Genomic DNA, 22,001 nt, shown 5'->3' on the forward strand with positions numbered 1-22,001 from the left:
AGTCGCCGGTCAGCCAGTTGCAGCGCTACCTGCGTAACGCGGTAACAAGGACCCCCATATGATTGCCACCTCTCTTATTTTACTTACTCTATGACAGAGACCCATATAAGCCTTGTTCTATGCAGAGGCCTATGTTCAGCAGTGGACGAGGCAGGCTGTTTGATGAAATTAGACACTCTAGGAGTTTATTTATATGTACACCATAGAGTAAGTAAAATAAGTAAGTAAAAGTAAGTAAGTAAAAGAAAGTAAAATAAATTATTTTACTTTCTCTATGATGTACACTCACCAGGGAAATTCGTCGATAGCTTTCGGATAGGTCGGCAGGTTTACCCGGTTTAAGAATGGCAATAATTTTTGTTCCTTTGAATTCGATTGGCAACTGCTCGAATTGGACATTAGTAAAGAGCTTTGTTAGCCAGCGCATAATTTAGCATAGTCGTATTTACTCCAAAGTGTGTAGGAATTCTGGGTGTATTTTGTCAAATCCAGGTGACTTGCCATTATTTACGAGTTGGAGACCTTTTGTCACTTCGTCAGCGGTGTCGGATAGTTGATGTATAGTAGTTGTTCGCTTTAGAGCTTTAAATTATTTTTTGACTATGGTTGAATGCATTTTATCCTTTTTAGCTCTAAACAAGTTAACTACGCTATTGGCTTTTTGGTCAGCAGTTCCCAACTTTTTAAACGCATTTAAAAAGTTTCACGCCTTTCTGCTTGAATGTTTAAAGTCAAGATATCTAGTGGTTTGTTTTCATTTTTCCTTTTGTGCCTCGTCAAGATTCTGTAGTAGGATATCCGCGATGTCCGATCTACCATTTTCTACATAGTCTTCGTGGATGAGTTGGTTGGCTTCACTCGAGCATGGAATGTATTCCCTTCTTACGCCGCGCGGAATGTGCCTTTCGGCAGTGGATATAACCATTTCAGCGAATATGTGATAGTTGGTTGGCAAGAGAGCAACGAATCTTACATTTTTATCAAGGGCAGTTGAATATCCCTGCCAGTAAGCTTCTGCGAAGTTCCATCTCGGATGACTGGGATTTGTGTTCCCACTTCCAACAGTACGGGTCGGGGCTGGCCCTGTGGGAGTCTTCAAGGAGGCAACGATTAACTTGGAGAGGTTTTCCGTTTTGGTCGGTGGACATGAAGCACAAGTCCCGGTTCGTTTCGGATTATTATCTAAGTTGGCGTGCGCATATGTAGGTATGCCGTAGTGGGCGTGGTACGTTGCTCCATCCAGTTTATATCCAGAAATATTAGATACCTCTTCTTTGGAGCTGTGATTCGTCAGCAGTATGTATATCCTGTAGAAGAACCACATCAATGTTACGATCCAAAAGAAATTTAGATAGATATTTACTTTTGGGTCTGCTAATGCCCTCAATATTAAAGTGGCAGACTCTGACAGAAAGTCCAAGAGTCCTTGTCAGGTGGTTCTGAAAAGAGCTGTATGCTGTATGCATGTTTTGCTATCCTGGAGACCGCCTGATAATCTGGATTGCGTATCATTCTAGCCCTGTAACTTTGCCCAGGTGCACCACAAGGAGGCGAGCTAGATTTTGCACCCCCTGTTTACATAAACGTGTGTTAATAAAACTCCATAGTAATATCTAGTCCAGTATTTATTGGGCTGTGAAATGTTTAACCACAACATAGCAGGCCAAACAGTAAAATATTATTACAAGATATTTACATAAAACAGACATAATTTTAGCTACCATAATTAATATGAGAAGGTTTGAAGAAACCAATGGCGTTATAACACTGGGTTTGAAAATCTTATTAAACTCTGACAAGAAGCCGTTTTGCATAAATATCAATGTGAAACCATCCGAAAAGCAAACTTATTGAAGGTACTTTTACAATAGAAAAATTAAATGTAAACTTATTTAATCTAATTATTGCATAGGTGCATTCAACCGTACTTTTCCATCAAAGTACAAACACTTTATCCAAATGTATTGACAAGTTTACTAAAGATTGGACTAATACAAACATCTAAAAATGTCACTTGAATATAGATTTGTAACTGCGACGGACAAAACAGGTACCTATTAAAATATATACATAATAAATTATAAAACTATAAACATTAATTCTGGCAACAAAAGTTAATATAATTAGAGGTTATATTATATTGAGCGTTTAGCACACATTTCTAACAAACGAAGCGTTTCCAACTATTTCCAATAAAAAATAATATTATTTCTGTAAAAGAAGTAAGTGGATTGTTTAAAAAGTTGTTAGCTCGACTATTTCGATTCTTAAAAACTTACATATAATTAACACTTGGATATGTCCAAGATCATTAAAGAATGTCCTCTTCTTTAAAAAAATATGTAAAAGAAATCAGCACATATTGTTATAAAGCCTATCGAAAACAAAAAATCCTTTTGACGTGCCTTAATGCTGCCGTGTGATACTTAATATCTAAAATGAATAAATCGAACAACCAATATACAAGGCTTATTATTTTTAGGCAGATCTAGAAGAACATGTATAAATAAACCCGAAATATATATACTAAATAAAAAATGCCATTTACAATAATGTAATTTAAGTTAATAATACTAGTCCATCTCTCAATGATACAAGTTGTTCAAAACTATACTGTTTGAGTTTAACCTGCAAAAGTGTGAGTGCAACCTGCCAAAAAACAATAAAATATACAAAAAAATATACATCCTACTTACTGTTTATGCAAATTACTTTACGTATATATAAATAATAAATTATACAACTTTATAAAAATATGATTTACAGGATATTTGCTTAAGTCGACTAAGTTAGACATTTTGAATTTCAATTTGATTTCGAATTGTTGTGTAGGAGCAAAAACAATAATTCACTTCATATTCAACTTCCTGTAGAACAATTTTGTTGTGCAGGAATAAGTTAATATGGCTTCAAATAGATATATTTTATCAGACCAAATGTTAAGGGTTTTCAAACTGGTATTCTCAAAGAGAAGAATATTCAAAATTAAATATTATTGGCGTCCGACAATGCTAACATGAAATGATCAGAAAATGCTTACTTGTTTCTTGATCTAATAATGATTTGGATTTTTAGATGCTGTGAACTTCCATATGCTAATGGTTTATTTATATAAGAAATTACAAATCCTACATTACATTTTATTAAAATTGTAATATTTCTTCGAATTTGCGAATGTAATTTCGCACTTTTATCATTTCGTTTCAATCAAACGTTTCGAAAATATTAGCTTATTGTTAACTCACAAGTAAACTTGAAGGAAGTCAGCTCTTTCTTAAGTTAAAGGAAATAATTATTTAATTTTGAGATAATTCTATTGTATATGAACCTGTTCACTAATTCTTTAAGTATGACAAGTCAGTATGTTCCAAAATTTCATTTCTATATGAAAATATGTTTGATTAAAAGTTATTTGAAAATGTAATGCCTATATATTACATTGAATAAGTTTTAAAAAGTTTACACACAGATACAGTAACACGTAATCACAGTGTTACATTTTACAGAACATTAAAAAGCCATGTTTATTTATATGAATAAAAATCTTTTTATTTAATATTTCCGACTTAAAACGTCTATTTTAAATCGAATTTAACCTGTTAGTAGGTTGTGCATTGTGGTACTTCTTTACATAGAAAAAGCGCAAAGATCACAGTATACCTACCGTCGAGAAATAATTTATTGTCATTATATATTTAGTTTGAAATTCGTGAGTCAAAATTGCAATAGACGTGGGAAAGTGTTATAGTTCTACTCTGTACTAGGCTGTAAAAATATTTGCCATGCATCTTGTTCCACAACTCACGCCCGTTATCTGCTGAAAATCTTCGATTCCGTCTACAAGAATTTTAAATTTAATGCATTATAGTTATGCCGGATGTCCCAAAATTCATTACCCAGTCGCCCGGGCAAAATTCTGTGAAAATTTCTAAAAGTTCCATTTCAATAATCATTTTAGAAGTTTAGGCTGAGAGCCTATTCACATAATATGTTTATTAAAAATTCGCTGTTTTAATTAGATTCTAATAATTTATTAAAACTAAAATTGAATAAAATACGAAATTTCTATTGATTTTACACTATTTACAAAAAGTATTTGTGTACTTAAACTGTATATTACAGATTAGTATTTAAAATCTTAAACAACGGAACCGAATAAAACAGACGCATTTAAATCAAAATCTATGTATATCTATCTGGAATCCATGGAATTGGTTGTATTTTAGACATTTGTTACCCCAAAGTTTGTGGATAAAAGCATCTGATGGAAAACGTTTATCTGAATGCCAGATGATACATTACTAGGTCTGAGGAAATACTGTTAAAATGATCTTAAGAACGGCAGCAACCGTTAAATGGTTTCAATTCATTTCAGCAAAAACGAAATTGAGATCTAGGTATTCTCCCAGTAAACTGCTTTCAAAAAAACCACCGCGAAAAGATGGTTAATGTATTCTGGTTTTGCCATGGTTGGTTCAGAATCCAAAAAAAAATATATAAGTAATTTCACATATATTTCAATACATAAGGGAAATTATCTTTGTCATAATTTACGAGAACTTTAAAATTACGTGGAACTAAACAAGTATGCATATAAGTATATAAATATTATATTTTCTATGTGTATAAATATTGTAAATAATTGAAATTTGATGGCCAGCTAGTAAGGTAATTTTAAAAATGTGGCAGTCATATTTTTGTATGATAAATTTGCCATCACGAATTTTTAATGAAATAATTGCACATATTACGAAACGAAATTAATGATTGATAATACACATTTGTCGGGTAGGAGAGTACAAGAAGAGTAATAAAAATAACAAATTAACATTTTTTTGCTCATACTAACGTTCTTTTCATAGATCAATGTAACAAACAGTTTTTTAAAACAGACAAGAAAAAAGTTTAAATGCTCAATTTCAAAATAACCTATTCTTCCTTTACATCTATAGTTTATGCTATATAAAAACATTTACAACTAATCAGATATTATATACAAAATCTTTGAAGGCCCAGTTTTCCCTAGCCTTTGAGATATGATTATTACTTTTTAGCAATATTACAAATCTTCAACCAGATAAATCTAGAATGGTACAGCTACTGCGATGTATGTAATAATCGGCGCCAAGCCAATTCTTTGACAAGGGTAAAAAAATATTAGACTACGCAGGATAATTGTAACTTCAAAAAGTAGTAACCACTCTTAAGGGAAATCAATTATGCATTAATCACACAATATCCGCAAAGATGATGCGTAATTTTGATCTTTCATTCCATGTACGTTCTCAGTTATATTGCAAACTGCAAGTTTAATTATTATTATTACCTACTTTCAAGTTAAAAAAAGTCATTTTAAAAATATTTCAGTTTTTTACGATATAGGTGTTTAAATTTCTGTTGTCTAGGAATCAATATACCAGTATTACATCAGCCTACTTGAGTACAGCGAACCAATAAAGACCCAATAAAATATTTGATAATTTACAAACAATTTGGTTGTTTGAAAGGTTAGACACAACTGCCTATTAAAAAATAAGAAAACATACAAGACACCATTAAAAATCTAGTGTGATCACATCTAATTTATACCCCTTTCGAATAACCTATCAGATACTTCGAAGGCATTTAACTGTAAACACTTAGGGAAAATGTAAAATAAAGTTTTCTTCAACTTTCATAATTAGATAGACTGATAGATGATTAGACCCAGACCCGTAAGTCCGATAACTTCAAATTAATTATCCGTAATAAAAATCATAAACAATTTCGAAAACAAACTATGGCTATGGGATAGGCGCTTCAAGGGCAGTTGTTGTTAGTTAGAAAGTTAAAATGCAGCTTTTATGGTTCGCTAACTGTATATCTTATTATAAACATTTAAAAGCGTTAAATCTGTCTATGTAGATATATAAATTTATCTAGGTTTACACAGGGTTATATTTCGATGTTGGTCCTATAATATGATGAGATACATATAACTTCACTCTTTATCGTTGTCCACTTCTCAATCTCGACGAGACCTTCTTGGTATCAGAAGAAGTAACTTTACCCTTAACATAGTCTTCTTGGTCAGGATTGCTGGATTCGCTTTTATCTAATTCGGCCATGGCTTCCTGAATGGCTTGTTCTAATTGAGTGTTCAGTTTTCGACTACTGAAAACAGAAAACAGTCGTTAAAATACTGTTCATATTTCCTTAAAATGAAGTCTAGTTTAGTATTTCTAACTATATGAATGCGAAAGCACTTCGGTTCAAATTAAATTAATAACAACTTCTACATATATTACGGTACACAGTGAATCAATATTAGTGTAATTTCGTTTAAGTAATTACTGCGACTTGTTTGCAGAGTATGGGGCAAATGTTGTAGTAGTTAAAGTATGTAGAGAATAAGTACATTTTGAGTTTATTTCTCAAACATGTTAGCTCTCAAATATGCAATTTTAGCTTTGCTATTATGCAATATTTTAAAGTAGTGTAATGATCGTTTATTACTTTCATCTGTTAACTGGGTTAATTTAGCAGTTGTTGGAAGCAGCAGCTAGCTAGGTAATGTCGTTGAAAAAAACGTGGTTTGTACTCCCCAAATACCCCCAGAACACCAACCCAGAAAAATGACGCAAATTTTAAATCTTCCTATATATTGCCTATATATGTCGCTTTAGCGAAACTAAGTGTATTATAAAATTGCTGGTTAGAAATGTTCTTATTACGAATAAAAAATGGAATTTTTTTTTAAGAGCATTATGTATGCTTTTAAGTGTTAAGTTTAGTTTAAGTTTAAGTTATCGTTGGTAAACGATAAATTGACCAGCCTATATCATACAGGGTTCTCCTATATCACTACCTAGTATCGCAACCATTAGTCGCAATAGAGTAAAAAATCTTATAGCTATTAAATAAACATAGTTTGATGTGGTTTTATTGGCCGAGCATTATCAAATGGAACGCTATATAAATATACAGGATTCCCGTAAGCACATGATCAAAAGGGTACTTCGATATCCTTTGAATGAAAAGAAGATGATCTGACCTAACTTTTATCAAGAAAAGATATCCGGCTTCTCTGTTATGAATGGTCAAAAATCTTGAAAAAAAACTTTTTTTTTTTGAAATATCGAGAAAATGGTGAAATGGATTTGAATGACACTCGCTGGGAATTTGTTCCTATGTAAGACCAGTATTTTAATGAAGTAACTGAATTCATTCGCGCTTTCGATCGTGCAAGCCTAGCGCAAAAACCTATTTGCCTGTTTTGTTGGCTACGAAAAGGCGTTCGATCGTGTTCAATATGTACAACTAATGAAATTGCTGAATTTTTGCACACTTGCATATCACCGTAAGGTTTTTTCAAGGCCTAGCAACTTTCTACAACTTCAACAAAAAACTTCCAGAAATTTTAAAAATTTACCTGCAGCAGTTAAATGTTTGCCAAAAATAAATAGGTATGACAATAGCCATGTTATCAATAACCCAACACCAATTATTCGCTAAAAACTGTGATGTTAACTGTGTGGTTTGTTTTATGCGGATTATCGAAACCAAAACTTTACTAACGCTAATTATATTATTACTATAGCTATAGCTGTATTATAAAGCCGCCTTAATTTTATTAGACTTTTTGCTCTATTTGAAGAGCAGATTACGTTACACACATTAAGCAGCCACCTTATGTGTATATATTTGATGTCTTCATTATTATTTTTTGCTACACATTTTGAATATGTCATGCGTCATACGTTGAAAAACACTTGTTACACAGGCCACCAAACAGTCCAGAAGACGTGTTACATAACGATGGAATCTAAGTAACAACCCTACTTTATGATGTTATATTATTTCACGTTTCCAATCTGTCTTATTTTATCAACTTATTTATTTTGGTATTAGACAACATCTTTGATGGCACCGCAACTCAACAGTGTTACTCAATAATTCACAAGTAATCATGCGATAGAAAATGAGTATCTTTCTGTCTATTTAAATTAAATGAATAGGATAACTAAACGTGGCTAAGAAATTCGTTTCGTGTATTTCATATCGTGATTAGATATGTATTACCTACAGAGTGCATCGATATCTAAACGAATACTTTCCTAAACAATTCCGTCGTTTGTCCTCAAAAGATTCAGATCATTAACTAAAAAACTATAAATTAAAAATTTCTCTGAATAGATGTCCAGAATTGATATAAAGTGTGATGAATTAACATCATCAAATTGATCTGCCAACAAAATATAGAGGCATGTTACAATATTCATTATTATACGCAGGAACAATATTCTAAAGCAAACCGGTTGAGATCAAAATTTATACCAAAATGGGTCTCAAAGCTCTTTCAGCATACTAGGACGTACTGAAGTTTTGATCATTTCGATTATCATGTATTTCCAATAGCTTTCAACCGTGCATTAATTTAATTTATATTTTTGTGCCTGCTTGAATGTACGGCCGTGTGACCGATCCGCAACAAATTATCACACCAGCTTAAAATGTTCGTTTTGTAAAAATAATAGAGAGTACAGATACACTGACGTTATTATTATTACAATAGAACATAAATGACCGCCGTGCAAGGCTGGACTGAATTTGGTCATCTTTCGTGTCGAAAAGAATTAACTTATTGAAATAAAATATGAAAAGAATAAATTTAAGGCTTAAGGCATTGTTCTACTATAAAGGCTTGTTCCACGCATCTGATTTCCGATGAGCCGACGATCCGACTTTTCACTTTTCACAATTAGATCAGATTAAAGCCTGTGTCCCATGCATCCGTTTGTACGATGATACGAAAGTGTTTCTATTGGTTGGCGATCGGTCAATTCGTCCGTCGTCGTACGAACTGACAGATTTCCAACCAATAGAAACACTTTTGTATAATCGTATCACCATACAAACGGATGCATGGGACACGGGCTTAAGCCGTCCGTCGTTGTGGCAAATTGAAAGATGTTTACATATCATTCGATATCGTGTGATTTTTTAACCTCATACTCACTATTCACATATTGATTATGCTGAAATGAGTTTTGTCGTTGTCATGGACTATCAAATTTTAATAATGAAAACTTAACTTTTACCATAACATATGATTAAAAAGTGCGTCTGTTATAATTCTTATGGATTAATCCAAACAGGAATTAAAAAAGTATGAAAAAGGTTTTATTTAAAAACCGAATATCGAATATTCCTTGAATGTACTCCAAAAAATTAGATTAAGCAATGAAATAAATATTTCCATTATCCAACGATATCAAGCAAAACTTAAAAAGCTGCTTCGATAGTGATCGAATTCTTGCTACAACTAAAAATCGACATCGGATGTACATTTACCCCGACCAATAGAAGCTCTGTCGGGTCGTCGTATCATCGGAAATCGATTGCATGGGACCCAGACTTCATTTAGCCAACTTTTACAGTCATGTCCCTTAAAAATGAGACGACCAGTCACGTGATAGATTTGATGAAGATTATAATAACCTAGTTAGTTCACACAATGGTGCTTATGGGAAAGAAACTTAATAAAAATATAGTAGAAACCAACACTAACAAATTAAATCGCAATAGCAAACTATTAATGTGTATATACAGTTACTGATAAGCATATATCAATTATGATTTTCATGATGGTGTGGCTGAAATTCCAAAAACTCACGTTCTGGCTTTCTTCCTGGCCTGATGATGAGAATCGAACCCTTCAGATAATGTTTGCAACGCATCAATCTTAATTTTCGAAAGATTTTTCTCGCTACCGAACCACTTGACGACAGCTAAATCCTTCATAATTTCTACGATTTTTCCTGGCCAAGAAGACGAAACTTTAGTCGGGCCCCATACCAAATCTCCAAGCTTAAAATTGCGATTCGGCTTCAAATCGTGTTCGGGTTCCAATGGCTCATCTTTGCGGGTCTCTAAAGTAAGAAACAATTCGCTTGATGGGTCGTCACAAATTTGCATAAAAAGAAAGCAAGAAGCGTCAATGAAGATTTTGATGACATTTTTTTACAAAAAATGGTGAATTAGGGAAAACCAAACAAGCGCACACCATGTTAAGAACCCGAAATATATTTCTGGAAAGTTAACCACACCTTAATGTGCACAAAGAAAAGTGAGATATTTTGTAGTATGTACAATGTCCTTTAGCCCGAATTTTTCCTTAAAAATTACATTTTTATTCAGTAATAAATATGTACAGGAAGATTAGTTTGCTATGAAGTTGTCATAAATAACAAAATGGAGCAAACATTCATAATTTCAAGCTTTGAGGGAGCAAATATAATGAAAAATAAATTTGGCAAAACAACAATATTTCTTCAAATAATCGGAATATACAAACTATGAATGCTCCGTCAAAGCCGAAACTAAAATACAAAGCTCAGCAAACCAGAATGTTCAGTAACAAATCAACTTCCAGAGTTTACAATTTATATCCTATAACCTAAAACTAATATATCCCAAAATTCATCCTTTTGAGAATGTATCGTATATTCAGTATTATCTTTCGCTGCACCTAATTTGAATACTGTTTTAAATTAAATTCATTTTCGCTCAGCAGCGAACATTATCATGCTTTCTTCGTTATAAGACCTGTTCCTGTAGTATACTTGCATTTCGAATGTTCAACAATCCTATCAGGCTTTCATTTGTGCAAAACGTTTCTAAGATTGCATGAATAAATCTCAAACAAGTTATTTCGACGAATATTTGAAATAAAACGTAGATTGTTAGGATATCAAATGGCACAAAGCAGTAGACGGTGTGACGGTTTAACTCAAGATTAATCATGATGGAAGACTTGGTCATCCTCTACTGTTTCATCTCTGTCTCGTAAGCACAAAAATTTGTGCTTAAATTTTACTGTAATCTAACTAGAAGATAAAGCTTTATTATTTGTTATTGTTGCTTTAGGATGCCACGAAGTATATTTGAAAAATTTATTTAATACAGTAAACTCAATGGAAGTAGCGACGTGCATGTATGTAGCTGAGTAAATATGAAACAATGTTTTGTACATTCACGTAAGTTAGTAATAGTAGAAAAATTATATTTTAAATTCGCATCACTAAATTCGTAGAAATATGTGCAGAATAACAAGTCTAACGCGCGTATAGTGGATCGCAGCGATTCGCCGATAACATATACTGGTATAGCGATGAGCGAGTCAGCAGCGAACCAACGACGTCATATCCAATTCTGCATCCGAAATATCTCGATGTACTGTATACAACATTTCAAGATCTCGATCCATATTTAATAGCTTTGAATGTTTAAATACTTATACTAAAACACACGTGACCCAACTTTCTAAAAGTATTTACTCGGCGGTGTTGTGGGAGATGGGTCATACCATCCCCAACATTTCGCCGACACCGATTTGAGCATACATAAGATCGGCGAACGAACGATTATGATAATCTTTTTATCTCGGCTAACGGATATTTTTCTGCAAGTTCTGCCAAGGTGAGTGACAAGCCCCTAATTAGGCAATCAAATTTGTTAAAATGCGTCTGAAAGATTGAATTTACCATATGCGCCAAAATAGACGATAAAAGCTAGGACAGCCAAGTCTTCGTCAACGTTAAACGATTTGAGCGACTTTGTGTTTGTGACTATGCGACTTTTTACCTAAGCTCTGGCAACAGTACTTCTGTGTTCATCCATATCGGCGACATCACGTCGAATCGATGCAACTTAACTATGCATACTGGCGTAAAATTTGCTACTAACTGTTATACAAGAAGGCCGACTATAAAAATTAACCAGATTTTTTAGTACCAGAATTAATATTTTCTACGTAGCTAAGGACATATTTTCAACTTCAACGATGGAACCAATAATACAATTAAAATATCACGTTAAACCGTTTTTGTTTTCCGTTTGATTTAACCATATTTCCGTAATTCTACCGCAAAATCAATAAATGTACGTTGCCCTGTTTAATATTTAAAATATTCTTTTGAAACTCATATAATGATAATTTTTGCTATAATACAAACACTTTTGATATTTTTAACAAGGGCAGCTTATAGATAATATTTTATTGACATCTTCTATTAGTGGTGGTTCTAGTGAAAATGAAGTCTTCGATCACTTTCCACTCACTAAATGAGATAAACCTTTGCATAAGATAATAAAGGAACCATAAAACACATGTTCATCTACTATTATAAACTTGCAGTAAACATCCGTATTCCAAATCTAGTCTGAGATTTTGAATAATTCACTCGCATGCATTTAAAATACTTTATATAAATATAAAATATAGATAATCTTTGATGTCGCAACTTAAGAAGAGAATAAGGGCATGTGGTCGGTGATGTCGCAATTTATAAATATTTTGATCTATGCAAAATGGTTTTCGGGGTGAACGACGCCTAACAATAAAATATTATTTTTCAAACAATTTTTCAATTCTATTTCATTTTGGAAATATTACATGACCATCGATTTCGCATTGTTCAGTTTCACTAACCAGATTTCTTCTGAATACACTTTTGATTCATATTTTATGCAAGTATGTTCCAAAAAAGATTTAGGTTTATTAAATAAGAGCGGCCTCCTCCCATTCCTTGAAATTTCCTGACTTATTCGGGTTTTTGGGCCGTTCTGGCTCCTCACATTTCGCAAGCACGAGTGGCTTGCATCCTCATTTGTAGTTTGTTCAAACGCTTAGCCGTCAGTAAGTCGTGCCAACCAGCCACCTCTGAAGATGCAAGTCACTCGTAGTTGCAAAACGACTGAAAAAATATTATCCACGGCAGCCTAAAAACCCCATAAAACACACCAGTTTCAACTTTAGCTTTGGTACTGATATACTCTTAGGCTCATAGAGCACTTTGCATTGTGTTGTTTCAAAGAAAACTGGACACATCTCGATCTATTCAATATATTCCTCCACTAGTATAAGCAGTGTAAAGTAAACTTCTGACCACGTTTTTTTACATACAGTAGATATGGCGAAGGCGCCGTACATGTGAGTTAAATACTTGCTCCTCCTAGAGATCATTGAAATATTTGTCAGAAAATCAATTAGTGCTACATGTGATTGTTAATGCAAAAGTATATCTTAAAAATAAGCCCATTTACTTTACACAATTGCTGATGATGTTTTTTCGAGAACCTGAACTAGTATGAAGAAAATCATGTTATATTATAACATGCATGCAAGATGATGCTTTAAGGTAAGCAAGTGTTCACGATTATCCCATAAGCTCTAACACCCAAATCGCAATTTTGATATCAGACTTAATATATAAGCATGGGTTATTGTTGAAGAGAAAGCAGAAGCCTCATATAGTTAACCACCAGCAAATATCATAAAATGTACTTACCGTCATCTTCTTCCCCAAACATAGACATGTGTCTAGAATCCATAACGAGCATAACATCATTGCTTCGCTTTTGATGAATCAATTTGCCATAATGTTTGGCCGTCAGGACGTTCTGCTTAATTTTTTGATCCAGGATGTGAATTCCAATGTTTGACTCTTCGTAAGCAATCTGGCCTGTGCTTTGCTGCTTTTTGTTGTTGTAATGCATTTGTCCACTACTAACATCTGAGAACTCATGCTTCATCGCCATATATTCTTCTTTGATGGAACTGGTTGATTGGCTGATTTTTCTCCAATCCTGCTCAGTCTGAGAATTGGTAGCTTCCAGTAAATCGGGTTCGCTACTTGACACGCAGTGGACCATTGCCTATACACATACAAATTTTAATTTACATCTACTTTTGCTTGTATTGAGACTTAATGTTAAAGAAATATTCCATAGTACCCAACTAATGTCCATCGTCTTAGTTATATTCAAAACTACTGTATTTGATTATTAAACAAGAAAGCATATTCTGATATAAATAATGTGCAAAAATCAAAGGGGATTTTTCGGACCGTCATTTCGGGTGAGAAGGTTGAAAACCCTAGTTGAAGGTGAAATTATTTATATAAATCAAAGCCAAAAAGCGGGTTGCAAAACCGCTAACCTACTCCGAAGGAGACTGCGGGGCATTCTCTATAAATCTGGAAGGGTGAATTGAAAATACTGCTTTTAGTTCGTTGTAGAGAACGACACATTTTCTAAAAAAACGCACCCATTTCATTGAATTGAATCAAATTTCGACAATACATATTATACATATAATTAAGGTTGCATAAAGACACAATAAGAAAAACCTGAGGCTTAGAGGCGAATATTGTTGCAAAAAGATAAGATATGGGTTAAGTTGAGTCGAGTTTCCAACAGAAAACTTAATTTGACTATATAACAGTTTATGATTGAACATATTTTAAAAGCAGAGCAAACTCAAAGTATGAGTTTGAAATCCCTGTGAAACGGTTTAAAACAGCTAAGTAATGTTTTTTGATGTGTACAAATGTCTATGTATTGAAACAATTTACAAACCATCATAGAACACACCCGCAGACAAAACATGGACAACTTTTCTGTAGAAATATGTTAATCTCTGATCTGTCATATAGATCAAAAGAATTTGTAAACGTAATCCACAAATCTACACCCAGAATTTTGCACTCTTGACGGTTTTACACGTTTTGCGTTAAAACTGAGGCAGTCTTCCATAGTTATTGTTGCCTGCCCCGGATCCCGTTCGAATTGTAGCGGGCACAGGTTTCGAACAAAAAAACCAAATAGCCGGTGTGTGCGGAGGTTTGTTAGATAACCCAATATTTTCTTTATTCATTGCAATCTAACTTGATAATTTCAGTTGTGGCGTAAATCGACGACAGTTTCAACTATCTGACTTAGACACGCCCCCTCCGCTCCGATTGGTGCAAAGACCAGCCAGCATCAATCAGAACGACGCAACATGAATTCTTGCGTCAAAGGTGTGGATCACTCAGGCGCCTCGTTTTCAGTGATACATTCCTCAAACAGTGCGCAGAGCTTTGATATCTAACTTTCACATTTTGCATTACAATCAAGTTGTAGATATGATACAATTGGATGGTAGAAACATTAACTGAATAGCCCATAATGATTGGACATGAATGAACATGTGGATTCCAGCTAGTAAATAAATTCGGAATTTTCTTCAAGAGTTAATATAACCATCGTTTAGAAGTCCTCGATTATTTTTCGATTGTTTGTTCATACATACAATCTGCAGAACAAAACGCACAAAACAACCACTCAATGTGATGCAAACGTGCCCTGAATAGTTCAACTTACAAAAACCATGATGTTCTGATTATAGAACAGTTTCTATTATAGGGCTATATACTAAAGGACGTTATTTTAGAGGTATAGAACTTTAAACTGAAATCGAACTCAGTAAAATCATGTTAAGGTCATGGTACCGGCTTTATTGAAAAGACTCTATTGTATGCCATTATCGCTCAACTATGATTTGGGGTATAATGCGCTGCTGCTGACTCGAATGAAGAACATCTGGAAGTCCAACTTTCGAACTCCTAAACTTGTTCCAGTCCATAAAGCACAAAAAACAGTGAGTGTTTCTATATAACGAGGTCTCGATAAGAGACCTGAAGCTATTAAAACCAGAAAAAATAACTGTTTGATGTGCTTTTTATGGTCTAGTTGAATCAAAGTGGTCGAAAGTTGGACTTTTTTCGTGGATTGCTCTTCATTCGAGCCAACCACAACGCCCGAAGGGCCCAAATCATATTTAAGCTATAATGGCATACAATTGTCTTTTCAATAAAGCCAGTACCATGACCTTAACATACATTTTATGAGATCTATTTCAATTTAAAATTCTACACCTGTATAAAAAAAACACACTTTATATACATAAAAATTACAAATATACGAAAAAACCATACTCTACAATATAATAATTTTAAAAAAGAAAACAAATTTGTTATAATGTGGAATATGCGAGTTTTTTGCTATAAATGGTTGTGTAGCAGTAGAGTAAATAGTAAAACAACATGTTAACTAAATAAAATAAAAACTGTTACTTACCATAGCTCTCGAGCCAGGCCTTCCAGGAATATTGATATCACCATATGAAGTTGAACAATTTGAAGGTGCTGGCGATAAACCGTCGTCGGTGCTGCCGGTGTGCGTGGTAGTATCAGCAGTTGGGGGACTTTGACCACCAGATGCAGCGGGACTCAATGTTGTAGTATCGGGCGGACTCCCCGCAGATAGAGCAGATGTCTGGCAGAACGTGTTAGTAGTCACAGATTGAGAATTTTGATTTACTGCCGTCTGTGTGGAAACGGATTGCCGATAGTTACTGCCCTCATGAGAATTGTTCCGCTGCTGCTGAACCAACAATGCTTGAACATGATTTTTATCCACTGTGTTAAGCATAAAGTTCTGCTGATCTAAGTTAAGTGCTGCTGATCGCGTAACGTTTTGCTGTGCCTGCGCCTGTTGATTGTTAGGTTGGAAACTTTGTAGCTGTTGGTTGTTGGCCACCATCGTAGTTTGCTGTTGAACAATTGTAGTGTTCTGCTGAACAAACGTAGTATTTTGTTGATTTGATTGCGACGATGTGATATTCTGTGGCTGAGGTGTACATGGAACCATCAGAGTTTGACCCATTTGACCATTCACTTGGATAAACTCTTGCTGGTTTGACTGCATTTGATTATTTGACCTCATCTGTTGAGGAGACGTATTGAAAGTCACCTGCTGCGAAGGACTCACACTGGCAACTAATGGGCTTAGTTGACCACTGAACTGAGCACCATTTACCACAAACTGACTGCCGTTTGGTGACAAAAATGGAGCCCCTGGACTGTGTTGTGGCTGTATTATTTTGCCTTGCGAAGTAGGTGCCCTAATGACCATTCCCGCTGGACCCGTAGCAAGAATACTCTGCCCACCATTAAACATATTGCTATTTTGAATAGGTGTAAGAACGTTTTGCCCATTGACGTTTTGAATGTGCAACTGCATACCCAAGTTAGACGTATCTTGAAGAATAGTGGCTGTTCCATCAGCATTCATTACCATGCTTCCGCCGATATTAGGAACGATAAACTGTTGAATAGCCGGAATATTCTGAACCACGCCTGTGGTGCCATTGATCAAACTAACTGGTTGAAGTAAATTAATTTGTTGAGTTGGCTGAGAGTTTGCTATAATCTGCTGAGTTCCCAGATTTGCATTGGTCACAGCTTGTCCATTCATAACAATCTGCGGAGGCCCGCCATTTTTACTCGGAACAATGGTTAGCGCTTGCATCATCGGAGTAGTGGTTAATCCTTGGGGACTATGCGTCATTTGAATTTGTGATGGAAAGCCTTGCTGGTTTACTACCATACCTGAATTCTGCTGTGCGGCAATATGCAACATACCCGCTACAGTCTGTGAAGGCAGTTTTCGCTTTTTACCTTTCTTTTTCGATTCCGGTGAAAGTAATGTGGCTCTTCTAGCGTCATTATTGTCCAGCTGAATTTGTTGTTGGATTACATTACCGGTGACAATTTGGGGAATTTGCATATTTTGACCTACTGTCATGCCGTCCATGGTCATGGTCATGCCAGGTTGAATCACAAACGGTGTTGGTAATGTATTTACTAACACCGTCTGTTGTCCAAGAACCTGCTGCGCCACTGCAGGGATGACTTGAGACATAGCGCCAGTAACATTCGTAACCATAGGCGATACAGATATTGGGGGCATGGCGTTTTGACTAGTAACAACTTTTGGTGGGGGAGGCGGTGCCATCATGTTCGCATGCCCTGTTCCGGCACTGGCCATTATTAGCTGGCCGTTGGATGAAACCAAAATATGACCGGGTGGTAACCCAGAAGGTGAATGTTTCACTATCTGAGGCGACATCTGAGGACTAGTTTGAGACATGGATACTGTTATATTGTGATGCTGAGAATGTGGAATTTGAATACTACTAACTACACTTTGTACCATTTCCAATGGACTTTTGGAAACTGTAATATGCATGGCTTGTGTTGAGTTAATATTTCCCGAAGAGGATGAAGGAGGAGTGTTAGAGCCGGACTGGTTGATGGAAACAGTGGCAGTATTTGTCCGACCAGCTAGAACGGAAGTTATAGTGTTACAGCCCGAAGTTCGTCCACTTGCCATGGTAGTAACCACACTGGTAATAAATCCTGATTTATCAGGAGCCTTCGAGGTGTTTTGACTAGAATGCGCATATATGTAAGTTGGATCAAACTTTGAACTGCTCTTATTTTGCTGCTGCAATTGCTGTTGAATATACTGCTGTTGTTCCTGACTCTGCTGTTCTTGTTGGCATTGCTGAATGTAATTTTCCCTGGATTGAGTTACAATTTGAACTATTTGTCCTTCATGATTCTGTATACTAAAGCCCGATGAAGCATTTCCGTTTTGTACAAAGTCCGACATTTTTTGAGGCGGAGTTGGAGTAGGAGTATGAGAGTTTGGTGTTGGTGGGTCAGAATGTATACTGTCCATGGGTGATACATTGCTGGTACTGACAGTTCCTCCTTGTATAGGTCTTGTGTCCGGAGACGGTTGACTATGCTGTTTTTCTGAGTACATTGAAGACGTTACTGGATCGTCTGAAGTTCCACAAGAACTTGGAGTGCTGGGCGCACTATCCGATCTGCTGCTATGCTTGGGCCTTTGGCTACTTTGAGAAAATGAACTGGACTCGGAAACACACCCTTGACACTGTTGAATGTAGTGATGCATCTGATGATCGTGAACGACACTACTGTCGGCAACATTTTGTTGATGATGACTATATTGGGGTTTATGCATAATGCTTTGTTGAATTGGCTGCTGCTGCTGCTGCTTCATCAGATTAGAATTTTGATTTATTCTGGACATTTGTGGCTTTAGTGTCGCATTAATATTACTAGGCAAAGAAACTTCATTACATGGAGAATTTGATATGGTCATAATACTATGCTCGGTACCCTGCATTGCGATATTTGAACTTGTACATCCATAAGAGGGATTATTGGCACCTGTTTGCCTACTAATGGTATTATTTAGCAAAGCAGTCTGTTGTGCTAAATATCCACTGGGATCCTCCAAAAAAGACGGACTAGATGCGTTTTGGTTATGCTGCGGTAATTGGTTCGTAATAATAGATCTTGCACCTTCATTGGGAATCTGCCGAACATCTATATTAGGGCATGGCCCCAAATTTCCTCGCACTTGACAATTATCCACCATATGATACTGTCGGTTCTTAACGGCTTTTCCTAACTTAACTTTTTTTCTTCGTATTTCATCTTGCCATATAGCGTTGGGAGTATGCTGATGAAGTGGTGGAACTCTTTCATAAATATTCACATTTTGATTATTTTGCAGGTTTGGTTGTTGGTGATGTTGAATATGCATTTGATTTAACTGCTGTTGATTCAAGTTGTGCATTCTATGCTGCCACTGAAACTTTTGTTGCATTTGTTGTTGTTGCATTAGATTATTCTGAACTAAATGGGTTTGATGTGGCAATGACTGCGGTCTAGAACCATTAAATCCAAACGATCTTATGCTTTTACAGGGGTCAACGTTTTCATAATGCTGCATTTGCTGGTTGTTAAAAAGTTGAGACTGTTGCTGAATTTTTTTCTGAACATCAGATCCCTTGAGTTGCTGAGATACGCCGATATTTGACTGTGCAAGATGCATGCTTGGCCGGCCTGGACCACTAGGTTCTGATGGCTGAGTATTCAAATAAAGTCTGTTCTGCTGCTGCTGATGATGGGAATGCATCACGTTAATGTTTTGACCCTGCATTACATGGTTTTGTCCTTGGTGCACCACACCTCCGTGACCTTGAGGCATTTCCTGAAGATTGATAATTTGTCCATTCGGTCCTAGTATTTGCTGCGAATGAATGTGAACGCTGGGACTATGAGAGTTCAGTTCAGGAACGGGTGACGTATCATCTCCTATCACTACAGGAGAAATTGTCATCATTCGACCTCCTGTCGATTCATGGCATCGCATCAAAGAAGTCTGTTGATTGTCAACAAACCCTTGTGAATTGCTGTGACTAGTTGGGTTGTTGGAAGGCCATACCTGTAAAAAACAAAACATATTGTGATTAACTCTTTTTCACAATGAAGATATATAGGTAGTGATATAGGCATATGTGTAAATCTTTAGCTGCCAAGTTGATCAAACATGCTGCTGAGTTGCCTAATCGAATTCACACTGCGATATTAAACAACGTGTAGCCTTTTTTGATAGCCCCTAGTTTTACAAGGCTTTTAATCATATACGCACGAGTAACAAAAAATATCCATAACACGAAAAAACTAGAGCTGAATGAAACTATTACTTTGATACCCAAATATGGGGTGTCCCAGATGTAACTGACTTATTATTTGATCAAATAGTTTTAAAATGAAATGAAATAATATAGCTTTTACAGTTTTAACAATTTTAACCTGAACTTCTAAACCCACTTAATTGCATTTGTCGGTAGGTTTCGAGAGGAATAATGAGAGCCGAATTTACAGCCGCATAGTTTGTAGCTGCGATTCGTGTGTTTTTGTCCTGCTGGAACCACATGTTTTTCAGGGAAAGTTGTTGAATTTGATGAACCCGAAAGGATTGCATTGTGGTAGAGCTTGACAATAACACTAAAGGTTCCTGCAGTATTTCTACTTTCAACTTCGGTTCATGACACCTCCATACCAAACGCCACATTAAATTGCCACGAACTGAGAATTATCAAATCCGTTCATATGGAAGTGAACTTAATCAGTTATTATAAATTTTCTGCACGATTGTGTTGGTACCGTTGCTTAACATGTTTTTAATGATTCAGTTATATATTGACCAAGCTGTAATAGAGTAAACTCCACAACTTTGGCAGCTAGATACAAATTCTAGTTTCAGCCCAGAAACATCGACAACATCTGTTTCAACGTGAAAAATTATATTTTTATAGTTTACAGTAAACTGAATTAACAAAAAGTAAATATCGTTTACACAAAACACACCATATTAATTATTTATTATTATTAGTGTAGCCTACGTATTAGTTAGCGAGGGCAGAAGAAAAGTCCCAAGATAAAAATCTCAGTATGAATATATATTTTATTTAATATGTAATTGAAAAATAGTTGCACATCTAAACATTTTATAGTTTCCAGAAATCAAGTGAAATTGAGTCTGCTTTTCAGAAACCAGACACAATCCGGAATTGCATTCAATGCAATTATTTTACAGAACTTTCATATTATATTATACGGCAAACTGTATCGGTTATTGCTGAGTTTGGCAACATTATTCTTCTTATATACATAACATCGGGTGTTCAATAAGAATAAAATAAAAATTCAATGTTTTAAAAAGGCTTGAATTGACTAAATTATTAACGATCTCAACTCAAACTGATCTCAAATTATTAACGATCTGTCAAGAGAATAATACTAAATCTTAACTAAAACGGGTTGTTATTTTTCTACTCTCATTGAAAAAAGATATTGTTATAGAAATAGCGCAATTTTTATCAATACTAAAACATCTATCTAAAAATCTATACAAAGTACAATTTGCACCATTTAAAATATCTAAGACTTATTTACTGTGAGACTAGAGACAGAGAGAAATACTTAGACTGAGTCTAAACATTTACTTTTCCATATGTTTTACAGTTAAGAGTAAAATGTAAATCGAGTTTATGAATATTGAAAACTATAAAAAATACTCACCTGTTGTGGATTTGCCACAATCTCCTTATTAAACGCTTGTTGCTCCATCGCCAGCTTTTCACGTTGAGCCAAGATTTGCGATACTGAGATTCCACCAGGAAGTGAGGCCCCCATTTTTCGCTTCTTTTTCTTAAGGCCATAATCTACAACAAAGAGAAACATTTATTAGCATTCATGGAATTGAATTCAAATTTACAATTTATTAATATCAATGAGAGCTATGGAATTATTCCGCTTTTAGACTAATAATGAATTGAAATTTTACATGATAATATTTTAAACAATTTTTAAAATAGAATAAAGATTTGCCTATTATAAGATCGTAAAATGTTGCAATTTTAAATGAATCTTCAGATAATAAATTAAATAAAAAAACATGTAATCACT

General features: G+C 35.0%; 1 protein-coding gene across 5 annotated transcripts in view; it reads right to left on the reverse strand.

Moving 5' to 3' along the window:
* Positions 1 to 1,607: 1,607 nt before the first annotated feature.
* Positions 1,608 to 22,001, reverse strand: part of LOC109532970 — a gene marked incomplete at its 5' end in the record, with an annotated part of 153,518 nt that continues 133,124 nt past the window's right edge. Inside the window, 6 exon segments of one of the 5 annotated variants that reach the window (XM_048660492.1) lie at positions 1,608 to 6,153; positions 9,656 to 9,911; positions 13,332 to 13,698; positions 15,943 to 18,627; positions 18,679 to 19,971; positions 21,615 to 21,757. In XM_048660492.1, the coding sequence (XP_048516449.1) occupies positions 5,988 to 6,153; positions 9,656 to 9,911; positions 13,332 to 13,698; positions 15,943 to 18,627; positions 18,679 to 19,971; positions 21,615 to 21,757 (4,910 nt within the window). In that variant the 3' untranslated portion in view covers positions 1,608 to 5,987. 5 annotated transcript variants of the gene reach the window in all.

Source organism: Dendroctonus ponderosae, unplaced genomic scaffold (assembly GCF_020466585.1).
Source record: "Dendroctonus ponderosae isolate FM_Combo_2020 unplaced genomic scaffold, Dpon_F_20191213v2 Dpon_F_20191213_1, whole genome shotgun sequence".
NCBI classification, from domain to species: domain Eukaryota; kingdom Metazoa; phylum Arthropoda; class Insecta; order Coleoptera; family Curculionidae; genus Dendroctonus; species Dendroctonus ponderosae.